Raw genomic sequence first — 25182 nt, 5'->3', positions numbered from 1 at the left:
AACCTTTATTGGCGTGGGTGAGATTCATCTGGCTGAATTATTTCACTTACTAGGCAAACTTATAATACTTTTTTCATACATACAAGTTTTATATTTATTTTAGTTCTTAAAATTTGACTGGGATTAGATATTATTTTGGTTGTGATTTAATTTGTTATTTTTTTATTTTAGTTTTTAGTTTGAATTAGAAGTCAACAATATTTTGCTTATAGTCAAATGTTTGTAGACAAGGCTGAATTTCATTCCCCAGAGCGTTTGTAATATTTCATGAATTTCATATCTAAAATGCCTTAAAAATAATAATAATTCAACTACAAGAAGAAAAAAAAAGAAATATAGAAGTCAGCTGTTTTTCATAAAAATGAATACTGAGTTACTTAATATAATTTTTAAACCTTTAATTATTTGAGCTTGAAAAAAAAATCTTATCTTTGACGATCAGATTTTAAAAAACAAAAATACTGAAAACAGTGATATGCCTGGCGCTATTTATTTATTTATGTTTATTGTTGTGCACACAGTGCTATATTGGTATAATAAAATGATATTATTATAAAAAAACATAAACTTAACACAACACCAATTACGTACACAATACAATATATAAGACAATATCTGAACAGGACAACAAAATGTGACGAGAATATGTATAACACGTGTCTCTATTTGTGATAGTATCTCCATTGTTGTGAATAAGGAGCATGGCTATGGAGTGATGTGTGTAAAATGTGGTGTTTGTTTTATATGTATAGTACATTTAGTATTTTTTGTCTTTGTTTTTTACTATTTTTTTTTTAGAGGCAAAATATTATTATTATCATCAACAAGACTCAGCTTCCGTCTACAGCGGAGAGCTGTGGCCTTATGCTGTAACAAATTCGTTTCGTAAATTCCCTCGTTATGAGGGGACGAGAGCGAAATATGGTTTTGTTAGCGTTATAATGAGGTGGATATATGACTAACGAACGAACTTACGAAACGAAATTGTGATGGAATAAGCCTGCTGACTCGTCCAATCCATTATGGAATCGGTAATTGAATTTAGTTATGCAGTAAGCAGCCAGTCCACAGTTTTGGAAAAATGAGATATTGATGTTATCGGGTGCAGTAAGGTCGATTCTATGTTCTGCTAAAAACAGCCAGACCGCTTTCATACAAAAAACTGTATTAATCACATTTGGAAAAAGGTGTCAATCACAAAAACGATATTTCTAAATTTGCAGAAAACACCCACAAAACTAGAAAAATCTTATGGTACTTTAAAAATCTTTTTAACTGGTCAAATACATAATAAGATTCTTGTTTGTAATATTTAAAAAAACTTATTTATTCATTGCTTGTCGTTTGTTAAAGTCGAAAACATTCCAACTGTTGTATAAATTTCATAATTCACTCTTTTCACAAAAGTGCTATTATCTCAGTTTCGCTTTTCTATGGCTGGCTGCTTTCTGTATAACTACGTTCAATTGTTCCTTGGGGCAGATTAGGTCAGATCAAAATGGCATGTTAAGGTCGTCTATTTAATCTCCATATTCAGAGAAACTGATTTTCAATTCAATTTGTAACTGTAATTTACCACAAGTATAATTGTTTTAGATGTTAACACTACATTTATATTAGATATTAAGACCACGGCTATTTATCTAACCGAACTCAAAAATAAGGACAGCGAATTAAAACACGTTACTTTTTCCAAAAAACGTTTATTTAACTTTCAAAAATATCGTACATACCGTCATTCTTTACATGATTCGAAACATGGATATAATAATGCCGTACGTAAGTATACTTCGCATTGTTGATCCGACATTATTTCTTTGCGAGACCAAAAGATTACATGCCCCTTAAGTGCTTGGCCATAGTGGCGAGCGTTTGAGGCGCGGTGCGGGCGCGGTATGCGGCGCCTTGCCGCGCCCGCGCGCTCACTATGGACACTACACTTGTTTACCATATGTTTGAGTTCACCGCGCCCGCGCCGCGCCGCAAACGCTTCCCTACTATGGCGGAGCACTTAGCATGTACGAAATCTTAAATCGTCAAATCGTCCAATTTTTTCCGCCGATTTTCATGAAAATGCGGTACAAGAAAGACGCAATAAGATATTTTCACAAATCGGAAATTACGTTAAAAATCTATTAAAGATTTAAAAGGAATTGTTGTTTTTTAAAATGAGGTTTTTTACACATTTTTGGTTGAAAAGGCTTCAAAATCCCAAACATTTTTTTTTGTTTTAATCAAAATTTATGATTTATGATAATTCGGTTAAGATTTTTTAAATGTGGTAAACGACATTTAATTGAATTCTGTTTTACTCGTGTTATAAGTCCGTGAGAAAAAATGAGATCATATATGAGAAATTATCCCATAGAATACATTGCCAAGAAAAGGGTAAAAATAATAATTAAATAAAGAGAAATGACCCCATAGTGTACAAATCCGGGACTAAGGAAAATATTGACCGATTAGGTTATTTGACGATTTCGTTCGTGATAAGGTCCTAGTTAAGTTTTTAAAAAAATAGTCAAATAAACAATGCCTTGTACATTACACGTAAGGCGAGAATTATATATTTTTTCTAGGATACTTTGTAATATAATGTTTGTCTATTTCTAATAAATGAAACACTTTGTTTCTAACAACATAGTCTTGCGGCTTATATCACAGTGGCGCTTGACCATCAGCTACGGTTTTATAAATCTTATTATGAAGGATGATGAAATGTGAAATTCCACAGAATTTGAGCGAATATTCATGTTTTTTTTTATTCATGGATAATTAATCATTGTATTCAATAAATGTTTATGCCTACATACGATTGCATGCATACTGTCAAATAGTCGGATTTATAGCATAAGTGAATTTACCGCATAACATTTTCAGTAAGTACTTTATAATCTTGATTTATGATGATATAATTTTTCGTCGAATCATCAGTCATCAGTAAAAAAACATTAGTAATATTTTGCAGTTTTATTTAAATGAATACCCGCTTCATTGAAAACATGATAATTTAGTAAAAAGCATTTGGTAAGATTCGGTTATAAAATCATTTATGATATACCTATTTCAACCGCATCAAAAAACTGTCCAATAATCTCAACACTCACTTTTTCAACATTTTAAATATAAATGTACAAAACGGTATTATAGTTTTATTTAAGTCGTATTTTGCAAAACTGGCCACACACATACAAGTTTGATCAATATGTCAAATAAAATATACAATTGAGTATGTTCGCGGTTAAAAATTATATTAAAGATATCAGGGCTCCATCTATGATATTGCAAACTATTAACCAGAAACTCGAAACCCGTGTGCGCAATCGGCCAATAGATTCTTTAACTTCCCATATGTACGAAATTGTGACGAAACAAACGCAATCGCAAGTAATTTCATACAGATCAGAATTTAAGAAAACGATAGAACGATTAGGCGATTTCGCATATGCTTAAGTACTTATGCTACATGACCAGTTGACGATGTTTATTCGTTTGACAAAATGTGATTTGGATAATTAGGATGAAATGAACGGCAACGTGAGTCGAGGACGACCAAGGAAGACGTGGCATGATCAGATAAACCAAAATCTTAAGTCTGGTCATGTCAAAAGCAGACAGACCAGAACAGCATGTATGACAAGATGTATGAATGAGGAAGAGGCTAAGATTGTATGCCAGGATAGACGTGTGTGGCGGTCCATTCTCTCTGCCTACCCCTACGGGGAAATGGCGTGATGGTAGTAGTAGGATGAAGGTAGTCCGACTGACTCCGGAGTATTTTTAATGCTGCTTTCTTATTGCTTAATTCACTAATGAGGGAGTGTAGCGGTTTTTTAATTAAAAAAAAATGTTAATAGACTATCGAACTTAAGCCAAAATTTCATAAAAAAATTGCATCGTATTATCAACGCTATGATACGTCACAAGTTCTCTTCGGTGAGTTCTGCTGATTGGTAAATTGGCTTACCGTGAACCGGAAATCTATCACAGCACTCTATTATTAAGAACTAGTGATTTCGTTCAAAGCAGTTCATTTTTATTATTTTTTTCATCCATTTCAAGAAACTTCGCCATATAATTTAATGCTCTAATTTTTACCTCGCGCAAGAAAACATTTTTTACATCCTATTTCCCGTAGCACTGAACTTCCTAATTACTAAATTCGGGTTGAGCAAAACGAGAAAAATGGTTTACCGTGCGCACTATCAAATGCCGCACAGTGGGGCAGGATCCAATTTAACCTGGCCAAAAGTCTATTCATGTTTTTTTTAAAGTAAATTATGCTACAATAATTATTTAATAACAAAAGAAACAATTTAAAATTACATGTTATATGTTTTTTTTTAATTCTGTGAAGAAGTTATATAATTACAAGAACATATAAAATTATAATCATACTTAATTCAAATTGTCAATCATTCGAATATTAATTAGTTTTTGAGAATGTTTCTAAAGATGAAGAATGACAGTTGAAGTCGCTGAGTGGAGATTTGATGCATCGGAGTCTTTTTAATACTCAAATCGTTGCCTATATTGACATTATCCCGATCCCTTACAATCCCATTTAGATATCAAATGACTTTCGTATATATATTTTTTAATTGAACGTTTTTAGTACATCATTCTTAGAAAGCAGCAATTGTTTACGAGTGATTTTCAGCAACTTTTAACAATTTACTTCAGCAGAAGTAAAAGTGATGGTGATTGCACTTTTATCGAAATATCGTCTTTTAGCTTTCTGCACAATTTTGTAAGATGGAAATATACATTCCTTATATGATCTTATAATATTATATTGATGTCTCGTTAACTTGGCTTCCACTATCACAAAAAGAGCTTCATCAACCGTCAGCCGTTGTATTTTACATTTTTCGTGCGCTTTAAGTGATTTCCTGCTCTTTTTGCCGTTGTAAAACTACTTTTTTAATGCAATTTTGACGCTTTAACTATTATGTATTCATTTTTATTGCAAAGTACCAACTGTTTTAGATTTGCGCCTCTTCGACAGCTCACTACTTTCAGAAAATTCAGTAGTCGGGCGGCTTTGAGAATTTGCTGAGAAAATGTGAATTTTGTCTGAGATGTAACGTTCTGCTTTTTCAGGCAATTTAAAAAGTCAATGAAATATTTCATTAAAAACTGCTATCGGCTATTACATGTTCTATTGACTAGATCTCTTCACAATGTCGTATCAAAACTCTTGTCTTATTATATCGCTTGATTTTACGGGAGCGATAATAAAGGACGTGTAAACTCCGCGATAGGTAGTTTTCGATTGACTTAGTTTCGCGACGCGTTAATTAGAGGAAAACGGGGGATATGTGTTTGTCCGCTAATCGGTAAATAATACGAAATTATTATTTTAGAATACGACATTTGACCAGATTGCTCATACCGGGACCCTTATGTGCGCCGCGCCGTCTCATAGTCGATGAATTTCTTTTAATGCTGAAGAAGATAGGATATGAAATTATAAATACGATCTTTACAAAGATTACTCGAGTTTACATTTCGGTGGAACCAAAGTATCTATTGTATAGTAATTGTTAACTTGCAAATTTGGCTATATTGCCTTTAGTATGTGCATGTTTAAGTTTACTTTGCAATATACGACTGTATTAATAACTATTATTTATAATGGCTGTCTTATAACCTCTCGACTTCTATAATTTCTATTTCTGTACATTTGTGTCCATTCAACTACTATTGGCTAAAATTATCCCCGATTTCATCATAGTCGATCTTAAAATCAAACCAATATCAGAGTACTACTTTCAAGTAGTACATTTCATGACATCGTACTATTTGTTTAAAATAAGCGTAGAAGTTTTATTATTTGTTATCAATTTTTCATGCTACCGTATTTTTCGGACCATAAGACGCACTTTTCTAACTCAGAAAATTCAACCAAAAAATAGGGTGCGTCTTATGGTCCGATGCGTCTCACCGTCCAAAATTTTTTTTTTTCTAAAAGTTTATAGATAAATTTTAGAGTGCGTCTTATCGTCCGCAAAATACGGTAACCACAGCACTACTAAACAAATACACTAAGCAAATAATACAAAATTACGATTACAGGTTATAAATGTAAAATAGGCAGGTTACAAATACTGTCAAATTGTAATTGTTTTTAAAATATCAAAATTTTCATTACTTTTTATCAACGAAAAAAAAGTTAGTTATAGGATACATTTTGTATGGAAATGGATCACACTCGTTTTATATTTTTAACAAAACAAATCGTAAGAAAATATTTACGCCAAAGTAGTGGAATAGGCACGATGCGCCGTACATTACAATTTAAGCATATGGAAACATATTTGATTAAGTTTAATGAATATACATTCTATGAAATAAGTAACACAAATAAAAAAACAATCAAATGCTGGATTCATCTTACCATAAAAACTAATATCTCATTTAACTATATTTTATTTGGAAAAAAAACAGCCAATTCCAAGATTAATTATATTATTATTTACTAAACATATACATGAGCTTTAATATTATATAGTCATTAAAATATACTCAATGTTACACAGCCTAGTGCATTAATATTCCGGGTCAATTGAGTTCATTGCAAATAATCCAAATAAAATGTGTACCAGCACTGACCAAAAAGGCATATATTTTGTCCTATTTGGTTGCTTTTGGCTATTTAAGTGAAAAAAATATTATATATTACATTATGAATAGTAAAACAATTTATTTATTTTTAAAAACATTTTTCGCAATGGTACCGACACCCCCGATCGATTCTCAACATTAATGCACTAGATCGCACTATACGCTGTATATATATTTATTTAAACAGAATATAGGTACACTTCACATTTGTTATTTAATTTATGGATTATTATTTGCTAATAAATACAATTTGTTTAACAAGGATATAATTAAACAGGCTCTAAAGTCAAAATCCAAATACAGAGAGTAAAAAAGTTTGAGAACATATGATCTCAAAATTTGATAATTAAAACAGTGTACATACATATATTTTAAAAATATCTTCATAATAATACCTATATGTCAAAAATATATACAATCTTAAAAATGTATCGGTTCAACACAGTTTTGTCTTTATATAGATTGACTTGTTCCGTTTTGCGATTGTATAAATCACATATTGAATTTTTTTTTAAATTATTATTATCATATTCAAAACAGAAAAATGTGTTCATCCGTGAATAATTATTTAAAAAAAAACAGCGATAATCTTAAGTGAACCTGTCGTCGCCACCATAAACGGTAAGTTTCTACGCAAAAGTATTGAAAATATGGCCAAACGATTTAGATACAATTAACACAGCCAGCATCTTAAAGTTTGAACACTTGTGTAAGTCTGTATGTCAGTAAGCGGGTGTTCAAGGCCTCTTGGGGGCCTCGGGCAGGGGGCGGTTGGCCATGCGCGCGGCCGCGGGCGGCGGCGGCGGCGCGATGCGCTCCCCGATCGCGCGCAGGAAGCTGAGCGGGCGCGAGCCCTGGCCCAGCAGGTCGGGCATGGCGCGCGCCTCGCCCGGCAGCTCGGCGTACACGGGCTGCGCGCGGTCCCGCGGCTCCAGGTACTCGGGGCTGAGCGCCGGCCCGAAGGGCGCCAGCCGCTCCAGGGATGGCGTCCTCGTGCCGACGCTGACCATCACCTTGTTGTGCCGCACGGGCGCCTGGATCACGTCGTACAGATTGTCGCGGTCCTCGAACGCCGGGGCGACGTTCGTGTTGCAACACTCCTCTACCTTTATGAGATCGTAGAGATGCTCGATCATCTCCCTAGCCTCGCTGTAGTTCTCCGGGTCGTCCAACTTCTCTCTGAGACTCTCCAGAAGTTCCTTGGTCAGCTCTTCGGGTAGAGTTTGGGTCGCTTTGTCACACATAGCGACGGGGTGGTCGGTGAAGTTCTCCAGATCGATAGCGCCGCTGAGGGCTCTCGTATCATTCAGCCGATGGCTTTCCGTGTATTCGTTGATGGACAGGCGAGATATGGAACGGGCTGTATCCACCCCGTATACGTTGCACCTGTCGAACAAGGACACGCAGCAATTGTTGGACGAAATTATTGCATTTTTTACATCAGTGCAGTATCCTTTTCGCCTGGCGTACTGGATTAACTTCGCCAATATAAAAATGAACGCCGCAGTGAGGGCGATGGCCAGGAGAGATATTAGTAGTATTTTAACTCTACTATCCATATCATCATCATCGACTTCGTGGTTTCTTCTGTTCTGAAATTTAGTATTTTTAATTTCATCGACTAGCGAAACGTTCGTTGCGTTAGAATAAGTACAGTTGATGGATTTGTTGTTTCCGCAGAGAGCGAGAGTGTAGTTTGTCATCTGCATGTTTCCTTCAGTCAGGACGTTGAGGCAGTGCGCGATATGAGGGTTGCTAGTGGAGCAGTAGCTGTTGTTCATTATCGTCTTCACCGCGGCGAGGTTCTGGCCGAACACTTGCAATAACCACTTGTCCATGGAGCAGCTACATTCCTGCAGGAAATAATTGTTCGTGTACACCACTACAGGAAGCACTGCTTGTACGTCGCTAATGAATTTAAGGCTTCCAGGGGAGACTTTCATCAGCAGATTATCGACGAACGAGAACTGTCCGTTGTTGTTGTAGTTCGCACTGACAAAGGCTCCCGGTTCTAGACGATTGAACAAATTTCTCTCTATCCGCATGACATCCCATTCCTGCAGTTCGAAGCCATCCATCCTCACTAGTTCAAATTCGTTATCGGTTATAACGACTGTAGCAGCTTTAGAGTTGCAGGCTCCCCTGGCTACTTCCCTGATGCTAAAATTAAGAAGTAAAAATAACTTCAATAGTACATAAAAACAATAAAAGGAAATAAAAGGAAGACATATTGTTTAACCTTTTAAAACATCGAAACTAAATACAGCATTTTAATTGTAAAAATAGGTACTCTGCATAAACACACAGTAGTTTATATAAATACAAAATTAACGTTTTATTATCGCAAGAATTATCGACCAAATTATAGATTTTTTCCTGGCAATATATTTGATGGAAAAGAGTTCTAAAATGTATAAATTGCAATTTCAACAATAATGTATACTTAAGGGAAATATTGATTTAATTGTGTTATTTTTACAGATATGCAATTTGAAATGTAGTTCACGGTTTAAGTTACAAGGGAAATTTGTTTGTATTATTCACTTACAAGCAATTTTTGATGTATAAAGCTTGTGCCGATGAGAGTAAGGCTTCACTTTCAAACAAGCGTACAGTGCAGTCAGAGAATTCAATCTTGTTGATGAGGCACTTCTGCGGGAAAGCACCCTTGAGGATTTTTCCAAATGTGGAATTTATGGCTATGACAGCGTTGTAGAGCATCCCGTTAAAAGCATTGGGATGAATCGTCTCGATGTTGGCTCTGTGGAATCGGATCTCAGCTACGCTCGTACCGAACGTGGAACTGGGCAAGGCTGCGGAAGTGACGTTGTTGAAGATTATCTGTAACAAAAGAAGACTCGGTTTGCACAAGGACAAACGATTTCACAGATTTCCCGAGACATTCAGCATGTACGAAATCGTCCCATCCCAGACTCGAATGTGTATCAATCTAATAAAGATCTCTTCTCCGTGCGCCGTGTCGGGTAGCGATCACTGCGGTGAATGCCACACAGGCTACTAGAGTATTTGTATTAAACATCAAAGCTAAAACGGCAATTGTTTAAAGGTTGATATGAATCAGAATATCGTAAAGATAGGCTACTTGGTCGGTTTGACGATTTCACAGTTTTCACACACGATTTAGACGTAAAAAACAAAGCTGTTAAACAAATAAAGAAAGAAATTTGGAATTCTACGCATTTACAAGTGCTTATAATATTAATAGTTTAACAGTAATATTCATCATTCTGGCCGTTCAATATATACATTAATTTTTAATTTGCCATAGTATTTTGTTTTTTTAAATATTAATATTTGCGTTTATGATTTACACAAATATTTCCATTTGGGGATCATTTTCAACGAGTTCTAAATAACCCACCATTAGAACATAGGAATCTGGTTGTGGCAGAGCGAGCTTCGAACCTCGGGTATCTTTTCTGATTCTACCTCGGACAGAACCTCGTGTAGTTTGTTATGTTTATTAACAGGCCTGCGCTGCTATTCTGAACCGCTCTCGCGGCCATTTACATGATTTACGTACAAAATACGCGAGATAAAACTTTTTCTACGGCCGCGAGAGCGTAGTAGTAAACTATATTTTACCCGCGGCTTCACTCGCGTGGTATTAGTGATAAGTTAATTAATTAGTTTTGTCGTTTAACATTTTTTTTCTCTTAATAAACTGAGATGATTATTATATTTTATTCTATTTTTGCACAACAACAGGCCATGAGGCCCAATTACAGTGTTAAATTACATTACAAAACACCCAGGCTTGAGAAAAATCACATTGAATTTTTCTGTTCTCGCCGGGAATCGAACCCGGAACCTTCCGTGAGTGAGTCAAGCGTTTTAACCACTACGCCACGGAGACCGCCAATTATTCGGGATTAAAAGCAGCCTGTAAAAAACGACTATCTGTTAGTCTATGGCGACGCAGCATTGTTATTCTGTTTTAAAATTAATTCATTTTTCCACTAGATTTTTACCGAGGGAGTGATATATTTTTTCCAGATCAAAAGCACCTTATGATACTTGTTAGCTCTCCGGCTATACGTAAAAGATCACGTCGAAAGAAACACAAACAAACAGACAAATACACTTTTGCATTTATAATATTAGTATGGATTATTGCCGTTCAACTGATGTCTTACCTTTGTAACTGGTCCACGTGTCCCCGGTTTCTTGTCCAAAACGAATGTTCCATTACTCAGATCCAAGCTGGCGACATCGTTGATGCTAATCTCTACCAACCAGAAAAATGCCTTCTTGTGGAGGATCACGTTTTCACACCTGGATATGTTAACTGTGGTAGGCCCTTCAATGCACAACAAAACAAAACACGCTTCAGAAATAATTCAAAACAAAATAAGAAAATAATATTTGATTTAAGACAACATATTCCTTTAACGCAATAAAAATAAGAAAATAATTCAGATGTGACGTCAGAAGCAAAATACGATAAACATTAATACATATTAGATTTATCTTGCTAGTAAAATTAACTTGTTAGTGAACCAGAAGCAATGATTTTATCTAACTATAAAACCAATAATGCAAGTACTGTAAATACATTAAAAGATTGGAAAAAAAATCAGTCGCATTTACATGACAAAACACAAAGACATTAATATCAGGTTTCGTCATAACCAGTCCTGCAGTGTGATCCGGAGGCTTTCTGCGCCCCAAAGAGAGTTCAGAATCGCACTGCTGAACATGCCAGTTACGACGGAATCCGATGGCGGGTAAAATTCTGAAAGTTGTCAAATCTTAAAACAGATTTTTTTCAATAGAAAAAAAATGCGCAAGTTGCTTAGTAAATACACGCAAGTTGCCAATGTAAAAATATGCAAGTATCAAGATTACCCTTAGTATTTATTTTAGGGATTACCCTTAGTATTTATTTAATTTAGGGTAAAAAATTCTTATTATTTTGATTTTAAAAAGCAATAACAAAGAAACCAAATTACGCAGAGTACAAACATATGTTTTGATGTAACATTTAATTTTGATTATGTCTAAATATTTTTTGTGTCCATATTTAGCGGTATGTTTAGATTAGTTTTTAAATCGTATACGCATATTGAAAGCTCCGCCCCACCCACACACATACCCGGATCAGAGGTCTTACATTGCAAAGACAACATTTAAGCTTCAATGGAACGGTTAATTTTATTTTTTTTAATATTCTTTGTTTACAAAAGATTTGTGTTATTTAGAATTTCGATTTACTACTTTCAATGCCCAATCACCGTCAGTGCACGTCAGTATATATTATAGTCAATTTGTATGTCACCCTCGATCTAATTTTCCCAATTCTGACGGCGATAGGGTATGTTTGTTCATTAGCTTGTATACGCATTTTCAGAAAATTCGTGTTCGTTCATTCGCACGCATATATATTCGGCAATCGGTAGACGTCGCTGGGTTCGCTCGCAAGGACAAGAGCCAAGCTCACCTTTGGCGTTCTTGAAGGCGTCCGTGTCCACGGTGACGTAGGGGCTGGTAGAGATCGTGAGGAGCAAGTGCGGCCCGCCCAGCTCCAGGAAGGCGTGCGGCTCCACGTGCACGCGCGGCACGCCGGACACGCTGAGGAGCACGAGGTCCGACTTGTTGCTAAAACTCAACGCGCCCAGCACGAGTTCCCGCCCGCCGGAAATCGTCACCTCGTACGCGTTGGAAGGTAGCGAGACATCGCTGAGGGCCACGTGCTAAAACAAATAAACTAAACTATATCATTACAGCACAATACATTTTCTAATCAAACAATATGGACATGTAGCTCAATCACAGATATTTATCGTCGTCGATTAAAAGTCCTTCAGCAATTTAACTGATCACAATGGAAGTGGACAGCGATAATGAACTCGCGCGTGCGCATTTGAAAGATTAGTATATCGTGGTAACGTGGACAAACGATAAACGTCAAAGTCAACGCGAGTCGAGTTTCAGTTTGTCCGTTTGTCGTTTGCTTTACAAAGTTTCTTATCCTTAAAGTGTGTCAATATTAAAAAAAAAAAGAATAATCCTTGATCAATAAATTTAAGTCGATGTTTCATTGAAAACTTTTATCGTGTCAATTATTGCCGACAGTAGCGCACATTGTGATCGAGCTACCGAAGTGAAAAAGTTTTAAAAAAATAACTGGTAATATTCTTTGGAAACTCGTCAAACATTCCGTTATTACGATAAGAATCTGTCCTGCTAGAATGAACCTTTCTGAAACTTCTAAATGTAGGTTCTGCAGTGCAAATGATGAAACACCTTTACACATTCTATGCGAATGTGATACTTTATATTGCCAAAGAAGCCGTTTCCTCGATGGATGGACGTTGGTCAAACCTGAGGACGTGAGAGCATTCGTCCCTTGCCTGATAAACGCTACAAGAACTTGGGCTTGGAGGATGAGATTTATCAATGTGAGAACGCTCGCTCTCCACTCAACAGTCAGACTCTTTAAATACCTAGGCTTATCTATCTACATAAGTCAGTGACGTCAGGAGCTTATTTAGCATTGAACCTTATCTGCAAGAATAATATAAATCTGTATAATAAACTCGTGACGTGAATGCGACCTTTGAAGTACTAATGTGACAGATGCCCTCAGGTTATCTTATCCACCAACCCCAGAATAGGTTATTAGGAACGAGTGCTTTTCACATCTTCTCCAAATATAGCTCAAAAAAATGTATTATAATAATACATTGCAATATCAAAAACTTTTACCATGTAGTTTGCTTGAATGGTTCAAAGAACGCTCATATGAAATCGGGATTTTATTATATTATTGCAGTTGTTTTAGCCAGTGGCTACTTCGTAAAACCATTGCAGAATGATTCCATGAACCCTATACACTTTCGGCAACATAAATAGCCGAATGACTAATTAAATACAAAAGTTCCCGTTAGGTGTTCAAAGTAATTGAACCCAGGTTTGAGTCATGGGTTATCACTTCTAGGAACAATTAATAGCTGGTATTATAACAATTAGAACCTGGAAAGCCCTTAATTTCTTCAGTTATACACCTGATTTGGCGATGATTAGTCGTTTTCTTGGAGTGTCCTTATTTTATTAAAGCGAAATGTCTACGAGACTTCAACTTTCGTTAGGAAAAAAATCTGTTATTATTGCGTTATCTAAAAAATACTTTTCTAATTGTGATATAACAAGGCAAATACAGCGCAATGAATCGACTGGGACACTAAACCGAAAAGCGGGCACAGGATTAAAACGCTGCACTTCAAAACGTGATGATCGTGTTCTAAAAAAAATATCATTAAGAAATCGGTTCGTATCAGCTCCAGAACTAAGAGCACGACTACAGGAAACCACCGGTGTCAGTGTTAGTGTACGCACAGTCACACATAGACTACTAGAATTTGGATTACTGGCCAGAAGACCTGCAAAAAAACCTCTATTGAATCAGAAAATGAAAAAAAAAACATTTGGAATGGGCGAAAGAAAAAAAAACTGACTTGGGAAAGAGTTGTATTTTCTGATGAATCAAAATTTGATTTGATTGGTCCAGACGGTTTGCAGACAGTTCGCCGCTGAGCTAGAGAGCTTGCACCCACAGTTAAACATTCGCCTTATCATGGTGTGGGGATGCATCACAAAATTGGGTGTCGGTAATTTAATTAGGATAGAAGGGTCAGTGAATGCTGAAAAATATAATGAAATAATTTTATAGGGTGTTGTGCCAACAATTGAAAACATAACTGAAGAAATTGATGACCCTGTATTTCTGGATGATTCACTTGGCTTGTTAACCATAAATGTTACTCAGAACAAATTACACAACGGTTTGCTAGAATTATATTCGAACCAGCTAGAACTGCACAAAAAGGCCGGTGCACAATATGAAGTTATGCAAAATCAGAATATGATTGGCAATATTGTTTTTTCTTTTCAAGAAAACATTAATATAAATAATTTAAAAAAACAGGAATATAAAAAAACACTTTATTATTGAACACCTATTTTTATAATCTCTATTTAGGAAAATATTCATTTAATGACAATATTATTTTACACAATAAAACATAAAATAAACAATATTCGTCCCGATTAACCACCAACACATAAGTGTTAATTAAAATACAAAAAAAGAGTACAGACATAATAATGTATACACATAAAATAATGAATATATTTACTATCGTTTTGATGCTTTAAAAATAAACACAGTATTTTAAAAAAAACTTCAACTAAAACTAGAGAAAAAATATTAAAATCATTTGCGTATTCAAACAGAATTAGAAACATTCAAATATGTTTGAACCTGGTTAACTCAAAATTGTCCAGAATAGACCACTGTGGCAAGCAGCTTGGAAGCTTTATTCTCTCGATTGAACGCGAACAGATGGAAGTGTCAAAACTGCTCACTTTCGTCTACTAAACATTCCATTTTAAAGGCTTGTAATCAAATAATATAATATATGTAACAAAAAAGTAAACACACTATCTTGTAGCATTGGTAGAGCAGAAAAGTTTCTTTCGAAAAACGTATAACATTTATACCATTTTGTTTTAATTTTGGTGCTCATTATTAAATAAAAAAAACGAACGCAATTTATGTTAACGCCTTATAAACGAAAGATAAAAATATTGCATTTCTAAAAATTAAAGTCATACATAATAAATTAGTACAGAAGCAGTCTGTCTTCTAACCACTTTCGTTGTAAAAACATAATTTTATTTCTATTGAGACATGTTTTCAAGTCATGCGGCAGCGTATCAAATATTTTAGGAATATAATGTAATCTTTAGTGTCCATATTTATTTTAAAATTTTGGTACAACTAGATCATCATTTGATCAATTTTAAAATTTTATTTTGATCAATTTTAAAATTTTGGTACAACTAGATCATTGAAACACAATTATCTAACAGATAAATCTTGTTAGATAATTGTGTTTCAATTTATTTTTGTTCATTGGGCTAAACATGTGTTGGAAAATAGTTTTACTTCATAAAATACCTTTAACTGGTAAAATATTCCATTCTTTACATAAATAGAGTATTGTCTTTGACTGTATACATGAGTTAGTGCAATCAATTTGACAAGTGAATTTTAAACATTTTGTACATATTTCATATTTGTTTCACAAAAATGTCCCCAGGTAGTGATACCGTATTATGGATTCCGACAGAGACAAATACATTAATCTTAATTTATTTGTTAATTCATCTAATTTATTCGATATTTTACGATTTTGAACATAGTACGCTGTTTATAATGTGTTATGTAGTAATCTTTCGACCTAAGTAATAATAATGGAATTACCCATCAAGGGATTTTATCATGATAGTCAAATAGAAAAATAGATGTTTTATTTTATTTTATTAAAATAAACGGCACTTAGTACCTTTTACATATTAGTTACAAATACAATTAAATATACATACTCGTACATGTAAGCATAATTATAAGTAATACAGAGCATTTAAAACAATATGTTTAATTTACAAATTAAGAAAGTCTAAAAAAGATAAACTATAGGTATATAAAAAAAAGAAATATTACCAATTATAGCATTATCGATAAAAAATGATAATTTGGTAATAGAAATACTTTGAAGCAGCTAAAAAAAAAAACAATGAAAACAATTTTGAATAAAATCAATGATAAAAATAAAAAATGCATTATTATTTAAAACGAATACTTAGGGAAATAGTATATATTTATGTATAAAAATATATAATGATGTAAAAAAAAATGATGAAGAGAAATATTACTTATAAATTCAAGAAAAGAAACGAAAAAAGAAAAAAAACCACTAATAAAGCAGTTTAAACAATTTTTAACAAGAGTAACAAATAGTTATCTAGAACTATTACCAATGAAAAACAGGAGAAGGGCCGTTCTATGCATTTTTACCATATGATGTCGAAGTATTGTTGCCACAGTATTGGTAGGTTTGCCGAGTTGTCCTTTTCGGTACATTAAAATTAATTAGTGATAAAATATACGAGTATTATACGATTGTACTACTACTGCGAAGGAAACGGCGTACGGGCGTACCAACCTAATGTTAACTAATTGTTAGGATATAAATCGTCACATTTTTTCGTCTATCTTTAATGGATAATCCACGGTAGGAAGTTCATCAACAAGGAAATGAAGCATGGCATACTAATCTCACTAAGTATCGAAAAATACCGCCTTCTACCGCTAAAGCACGGACGGGCGATGGTATCATCACTCACAACGATAAACAATTAAAGACAGCAAATTTCATTACAGTTTATTTATATACAAAGTTTATCGACACGTTCGCTGTATAAATAAAAGAGAATGATAACAACTTTAGAAGATAATATAATATTGTGTAAACCAATTATTATTATTATCTTGCCTTGACGTCAAGAACACATTTTATAAAGTATGTACAAGAATAAATACTTGTGCATTTATTTTGATACCAACTACCAACCATTTATATTGTGGATTTATTTCTGACAGGTCAGGTCCACTCTTGCAAATTTAATGTCGCAATAACATAGTATTTTGGAAGCTATGGACATGCGTTTTTAAACGGACACCATTTATGCAGACTTTAGCGAGGCATTCAATAAGTTTCTCGTAAAATAATTCTTCATAAATTAAAAGCTTTGGGAGTCACCTGTAACATCTTTAACTGGTTCAAAACTTATCTTGACGAAATAAAATAAATCTGCGAAAGTCGAGGCTTTTATTTCTTTTCAGTTTTCAGTTTGAAAAAATAATATTTCCTATTTTCGTTGATATTTACCAATTTTCGTTGACAATTAACATTGAACTTTTTTTTTAAAAACATCTAGCGTTATTAAAAAAAAGGAATTGTTTGTCCTTTACGCCAACGTCAACGGGTTTTAACGGAAAATTGTGAGCAAAATGACTTTTTTTATATTTTTTTTTTTATTGAATATTTTTTTTTACAAAATACATTTTTGAAATACAAAATAGGTAAATATACAGAACATCTTATATATAACGTTTCTACCTCTCTAATAAAGTAGATACTTGTGTTTAGAGAGGGAGTTCGTTTCACTTTTTTTTTTTTATATAAACAAAGTAAATTAAAACAAAGTAAATTAAAACAAAGTAAATTAAAATTAAAAATAAACAAGGTAAATAAAAAATAAAAAATTAACATTCTTTGGTATGGAGTCTAGGAAGGGGTGAGTCTTAAATGTTTTTTAATTTTAGTTTTAAAAGTTTGATAATTTTTTATAGATTTTAAGCTTTCCGGAAGTTTATTAAAGTTTTTTTTACCTATGTACGTATAATGGTTTAACGCTGCTGTTGTTTTACATCTGTGCAAAATTTTATTTAAAACTCATTATAGAAATACAGTATTTCAAATATCTGTCGACTACATTTTTTCCTAAAAAAGTTATTTTAATCAACATTAAGGGCAGGGAGAACGTGTGCGGTTATCAAGTATCAATAGAAGCTGCTGTGTCGCTGTTACTCATTAGCTGTGTATTTTTGTGGCGATAATATCTGAATAAGACCCGTATCAAACTATGAATGACAACCGCAATGTGCGCAATATAAAACAAACCCAATAAGGAACGTGATTCAAGTCGAAACAAAATATAACAAAATCCTCAGACGGAATATTAGTACATATTCCAAACACAGGAGTGATCTTAGACTTTAAAAAACCTTTTTTACTGTAAATTTAAAAATATAGATTACACAAACATCACTCTGTCAGATTTAAAATTTACACTAAAAATGCATTATGTAACTTAGTAGACATTATAATAATAAATATGTACAACTCCCTTCCCCTCCTTATCCTCTCTTCAAGCATTCTTGTCTAATCCCGCCCAATTTACAGTAACTTAATGTTCTTAAAATATACTTTTTTTAAATTTGATTATTGAGTACATGAAAATAACATTTTTATATGTATTTATTTGATATGTAATATATTTTCTTTACTAACTTTGTATACTATGTGGAAATCTGTTATTAGTTCTGAGTTTATACACGATATCTGTTTGTTTACTAAAAATATGTATGTAGAACTGTTGATTTCCCAAATAAAATAAATAAATAAATAAAATATTGAAACCATAGGTGAACAATTAAATATAGCAATTCCGGGGTAAAAGTTAAAGAAGGAAAAAAAAACAAATCATACCTAATATAATAAAAACAATATACAAGAGTGGATAATATTCAAATACATAGCCTTAGCGAGAATGTTGTAATTATCCTACTGTGGGTACAATCTTTTTCTCTCCGGCCCAATAACAACTGAACGGTCACCGAATGTACATGTGATTTCGATATTCTCAGCGCGATCGCTAACAGGTAATTTTAGCTATCAAGTCATTCCAATCCACTGTGTCGTTTTACGACAAGTGCCGATCTGACCACAGGATCTGATAGAGCCCGCCGCGAAAGAGAAGTTCGAACATTAAGGTGCCAAGAATCCCAGTACAAGGTAGGTAATTGCATTGATTCGTATTATGGTTCGGTGGCAAAGTAACTGAAGATCACACAATAGCAACGCCAAATCTGCGAACCAGCAAAAAACGCAAAATTCGAGCGACCACTTGCTACTTGGCGAGAAGCGCGATCAACAAGTAAATTTTAAAATACCACAAAGGTCTATATTAGAATTGGGCCCACTATTATAAATAATATTATATATTATTGACTTGTCATACCATTTAACAAGAAAAAATATTTTTGTATGCTAATAAAACTAAAATTAAATAAACGTTTTAACTAACAAATACATAAACAACGACCTAACTTGTTGACTAAATAAATAAACACAAACTTACTACTATTTTATGAAAACAAAAAGTAGTAAATACATTTATAAACAAAACGATTAGTCGAAATTAGATAGATAGATCGAATAGATCTACAACTTAGATGGACAATTTACATCACTAATTTAATTAGAAAAATAGCATTTAGATAATATTTAGATAGTTAAAAAAAAACAACGTCAAAAAACATGCATGAAGCCTATGTAAAATTTAATATTTAAAAAATCTAACGTATGAAGACAGTGTAAAATCTTGTATGCAACCGCTATGGGGAACGGGAAACAAAAATGACATAGGTAGACTCAAACGGCAGCAAAACACAATATTAAAGTAAGACCTGGGTACCTGACTTACACAAACTAAAGCCCAGCTTTAAAAAAGTAAACAAGAAATAAAAAAGAACTGAACATTATCACTAGAATCTTTAATATTCATTCATAAAATAAATACTGATGTTATTGTAGACAGTGAACTAGAACTTTAAAAAATAGTGAAAGACACGCACACAATATGAGAATAACAGAACAAATACCACATACAACATTCTAAAACGAGACAAGGACAATCGACACTAATAAATCGGAGACTTAAATTGCTTTTACAATAAACTAGCAGAACGAATTAAATAAAAGATTCAGGCAACTTTTATAAAAGATGTTAAAAATATTATCATAAACAATATCATAATTTGCATAAAATAGAAAAATTACTTTGTTAAATTATTGTAATAAACCGTAAGGATTTTTAAATAAAAATATCACTCTAAGTAATAAAGCATGATAACAAATCGTTCACAATGATTTTCGAAGCGAAAATCGCAAAGAAAGTCATACCTCACACCTCATATCGGCCACGCAGAATAGCCGGCTAATGCCTCCGCCTCCGCGGTGATCTCACTCTGCAATCCTCTGAACAAATAAGCTCGCGTACCTAACGTCTCTCACACTTAGAACTTGAACCAATTACCGAAGGAATTTAAACACGACGTGTTTCTGATAGGACCAATCAAATTAATCTTTGATTTTTAACATATTTAACATGATTTTTCACATAATCAATCATTAACACAGAATTAAGATTCTAACAAAAACAATATGCCTGCAAGGTCAATCTTTGCGCGTAGTAATGTCAAAATGTAAATGGTTTGAAAAACATTCGTAAAATACATTAAATATAATATACTATGCTGGATAAACGTAGGAACCAGATTTCTTCTTCCAAGTCTAGGATATTTAAAATTAGGAATAAAAGGAAACTCACTAATTTTAATATTACGAAATTATTCATTTACTTAAATGAAGTACAAAAAAACACAAATGAATGAAGTATTTTGTACGAACGTTCGATTGCAGCTTTCACTTCAAGAACAAATCACAAGCACAAACAAAATTGTGAATGTTACACAGTGTGTAAAGTAGCCACTTAAACCAGCCAATGACAGGTCATAAGCCCTGTAAACCCCTAGACTTCCATATTCCCTTCTTTAAGATATTCTCCACCCATGTTGTAATTTGTTATAAACAAATCAATGGGAAATACAGCTGCCCACGACATTTACTATCGTCAATCAAATACATTATGAATATTTTTGTAATTCTATAAGTTAATAATTATTTTATAAATATAAATTTAAATTAATAATTCCAATCAGTCTCTTAATTTCAATTTTATTGATTTGTAATTTAACGTATTGTTTCGTTCTATTTAATATATCTGTGGTTCCATCTGTATTTTATTACCATCATATTTAATAACATCATTGTTTCTCGATACGGACAAAAGTCCCATAGAGTTGGGATTTGAGACAAACAAATTATACTATTAATAATATAAACTAGCAGATAAGATAAGTTATAGCCCTTCGGGCCTCTGTTAGTTGGCCCTTCGGGCCAGCATTAGTAGTTCTTTCGGGCCTCAGGGCCCCGATTACAATGGGAAGTTAACAGAGTTAAAAGAATCTTCGACTATCTATATAAAAAAAACGATATTTGTGTACGAAAATGAGTATATTTGCATTAAAATTTAAAGTATCTTCATTGGTACTCTATAAATAAATATGTTCAGAAGAAAAAAATGTATGCATATTCTGCTTTTCATACAGAAAACTAAATTTTACTTTGTAGATAAAATTGAAGATAAATGTTAACTTCCCATTGTAACGGGGCTCTGGTATTTAGCCTTTGAGCTAAGTTGGTCTTTCGGTCTTGCTTACGGGTTGCGGTCCCACGGCCGGAGTCGGGGATTCGCGGATCAGGGGTCCGATGTTCGAACCTGATTCCTGATTCCCCTTTTCTAATAGTGTGTTATTTACAACTCGTTGAAACTGACCCTTAAAGTTTTTCACTTGTATTTAGTTTTATGTATTTTTATACAACTATAATTGGCCTAATATTTTGGTTTATTTGTAAATATTGTATTTTCTGTTACAATGGCTGTTGTTTTCTTTTAACAAATAAAATAAAATAAATAAATTAGTAGTTTTTACTTTATCATCAATCTTAAAATTACGATAAATGTAAAAATATACATAAATTATTGTGATCTCACTGGAAATCGAATCCGGAACTCTCCATGTTGTCATTATTGAAGTTAAGTAAGAAAAACAAAGGAAGAAATTTAAGATTATTGAGCAGAAATCAACAAAAATGCCAACTTTGTGAAACGTTATCTCTGTCGCACCAGTCCGGTGTAGAATAATTAATGTAATACTGAGAGAGACAGCGCCTTTACAGAACGATTTAGGACGCATGTGTATTCCTGCAGTTTCGGACAATTTTAACACAAGCTTTTACGGACGAATTATAACAGATTAAAATGAGCCTTATTTATACCGCATGATATATTATATATATATTTTATCCGCCAATATCCACCCACCCTAATTTTACCGGACCGAGTAGATTGGCAAGATACGAGTGAAACAGGCCCGTACACGACATACACAATCAATCATTTTTAGAATAATAATATATGTATTTATTTAATTTGTAATATATTTTATTTACTAACTTTGTATACTTTGTGGGAATCTGTTATTAGTTCTGAGTTTATACACTATATCTGTTTGTTTACTATAAATATGTATGTGTGTTTTTAATATAAATATGTATATAGAATAGTTTTAAAATAAAATAGAGTAAAATATAAGATAATGGTTTATTTCTATAGCCCATTTTGCACGGGTTACCTCAACTTTGCCATTTTCGCGTATGTTTGTATTATAAAATATAGATAGAATAAGATGCATAAATTATAAATGTGTATATGGATGACAAAACACAATAATTGGTATACTAGGCCATGGCCTTACTAAAACAATGGTGTTTATGTGATTGGTGCAGTCGGTAGAATGTACTTACTCTCGAATGTGTATGTATCATAGATACTAGATAAGTGCCTTCATCATATAAATAATAATACACGATGTCCGTACAATGTTTGGCTTGTTTATATGAACCAAAATAGAAGGCGATAGAATTGGGTTACGATTTTGTTTATAGCGGGGAATATGGAGCTGAGCTGAGTGGATTCCTTATCCATGAGCGATTGGGGTAATAACTAGTAGGAGAAAAGTTCATTACAAACAGCCTTTAAAAAAACTGTTATCTAAATAATAACACGAGAAGATTTAAACACTGCTGGACGCTCCTGAAACTTAAGTATAAGGTCAAAAAAAAAACATTTATTGATTGAACGTGGATTATGTTATAAAAAAATAAATATTCGGAACATGGTACACAACTGTACGATACAGAAACAATTACTCTGATCGCAACGTATCATCAATCGGTTTTTATAAAATGCAGAAGGGCGATATTACGCTTTAGGTATGAAATATAGCGGAGAAAATAAATAAACCACGGGGGTGTCTAAACTTTTCTATAATTTTACCAGAGAATAGTCCTCGAAAACACTTGTCGAGGGTGTAAGTTAATTTTACACACAGAGTTGTATTTTTTATTCCAATCTGATAGGTATGAGACTAAAGTATGTTTATTATTACAAGAATTTCCAAACAAACAAACTATTTGCGTGATATCCGACGGAGAATAGCCTATTTCACACTTGTCATCTTATTCTAAACGGCACGGTAAAATTATAGTGGATTGACATTTATTAGATTCGTTTTTGCCTATTCAAATTTTATAATGTTCGTATTTTTATTTTATTTTTTTATTTATAAATCTCCATAGTTAATGATTTTAGTAAAAATATTAATAAAAACGCCTCAGTCAATATTTTATTTTTAATAAATAAAAAAATAAAATATTAGCGTTCTTATAAATTTATAATAAATATTTCAAAATATTTCAATTTCATTTTTGACGAGTTGTAAATAACTCACTATTAGAAAATGTAAATCAAGTTGGGGTAGAGTAGGGTTCGAACCTCTGATCCGTGAGTCCGCAACACTAGCCACGGGACCACAACCCGATTCAAATAATAAAGTAAAACTGAACAAGAGATTTTACTGATAATTTTATCAAAATCGTTATTTAAATTTAGCGAGTACTCTCAGGTAAAAATCCTGCGAAAGGAAATTGACTAGAGATTAGTATGTCTCATGGTGTTCTGATTATTGCGTTTGCCAAGCATTAAATATACAAAAAATTGTAAAACAATAAATATCGATCCACTGTATTGTATTTTATCATGCCGTGTAGATTTTTGCCGTGGTGTAAAATGGGCCGATCAAGCGATATCACGTAGTGGGCTCTTGGTTTGCACGTGCACGGCGGTTCAGTCTCCGTGAATGTACAGTAGGGCTTCCATTCAAGACTTATGATTCTCGTAATTTCGAGTCTTGAGAAATGCCAACGTTTTTTCCAATCCTCGAAGCTTGTTCAGCTCCTCCTTCGATGCCGTCTTTGATTCCTTAATCGGAGCGTAGCGTCGTCCTTTCATGGTCCTCTTTAGTTTCGGGAGCAAGAAAAAGTCACGGGGCGCCAGATACGGGAAATGTGGTAGCTGCGGTAAGCAAAACCTTCACATTCGACCGAACCTCGATTTCCACGTCATAACCATAAACCCATTATTTGTCACCCGTTATGACCCTCTGGTGCAAATTTGGGTTGTCGCTGACAGAGTCCAGCGTTTTTGCGATGTTGTTTTTCGTCGAAATTGAGCAATTTTGGTACAAATTTTGCGGCGACCCGTCTCATGCCCAAATCATTGGCAAAAATCAAATGGCACGAGCCAATCGGTATGTTTAGGTCCTCAGCAATTTCTCTAGCGGTGATTCGACGATTGGCCAATACTATTTTCTTCACAATATCAATGTTTTCGTCTGTTGTTGACGTGCTCGGGCGTCCGACACGCTCTTCGTAGTTCACATCCTCCCGGCCCTCTGGGACATTTTGTACCACCGATAAACGTTGCTTCGGTCGGTTCAAAAAAGCTTCATCATATGCCACAGTCAACATTCGAAATGTGCTCGCGCACTTAATTTTGTTTTTCCCACAAAATTTGATTCAGATTCTTTGATCCATTTTTTGGAACAGGCAAAAATCGAAGATGAGCCAAAACTCGTGCAAGCAAAGCAGCTGTCAAAAATTAACTGAACATTCAAAGTGGCCGAACTTGTCGGCATAAGTTAGAGACAGGAATGCCAACATAACGCCACAAAAAAATCGAATTTACGCAACCCGCGGAATTTCAAAATTTGCGATACTTTTTAACATACCTCGTGTATCTATGTTATTAGCGCGTAATTTACATAAGAAATAAAAAATATAACCATGAAAACATAAATAATGAAAATAATATATCAGG

The 25182-nt window shown here is 33.6% G+C and overlaps 2 protein-coding genes across 2 annotated transcripts in view; one reads left to right on the top strand and one right to left on the bottom strand.

Moving 5' to 3' along the window:
- The window catches only part of hiw (MYC binding protein highwire), a 242193-nt gene that overhangs the window by 125093 nt on the left and 91918 nt on the right, over positions 1-25182 (top strand). The window lies entirely within an intron of this gene.
- Positions 1688-25182, bottom strand: part of LOC148277567 (uncharacterized) — a 46549-nt gene continuing 23054 nt past the window's right edge. The window contains exons 2-5 of the mRNA XM_088232704.1: positions 12089-12341; positions 10785-10948; positions 9176-9468; positions 1688-8787 (exon numbers count right to left, since the gene is read on the bottom strand). Of these exons, the coding sequence (XP_088088830.1) occupies positions 7365-8787; positions 9176-9468; positions 10785-10948; positions 12089-12341 (2133 nt within the window). The 3' untranslated portion in view covers positions 1688-7364. The remainder of the gene's footprint in view (positions 8788-9175; positions 9469-10784; positions 10949-12088; positions 12342-25182) is intronic.

The sequence above is a fragment of the Micrasema longulum genome, unplaced genomic scaffold, assembly GCF_059751315.1.
Source record: "Micrasema longulum isolate JH-2025_06_02 unplaced genomic scaffold, ASM5975131v1 h1tg001011l, whole genome shotgun sequence".
Taxonomy (NCBI): domain Eukaryota; kingdom Metazoa; phylum Arthropoda; class Insecta; order Trichoptera; family Brachycentridae; genus Micrasema; species Micrasema longulum.
This window is presented reverse-complemented; position numbering and strand designations above follow the sequence as displayed.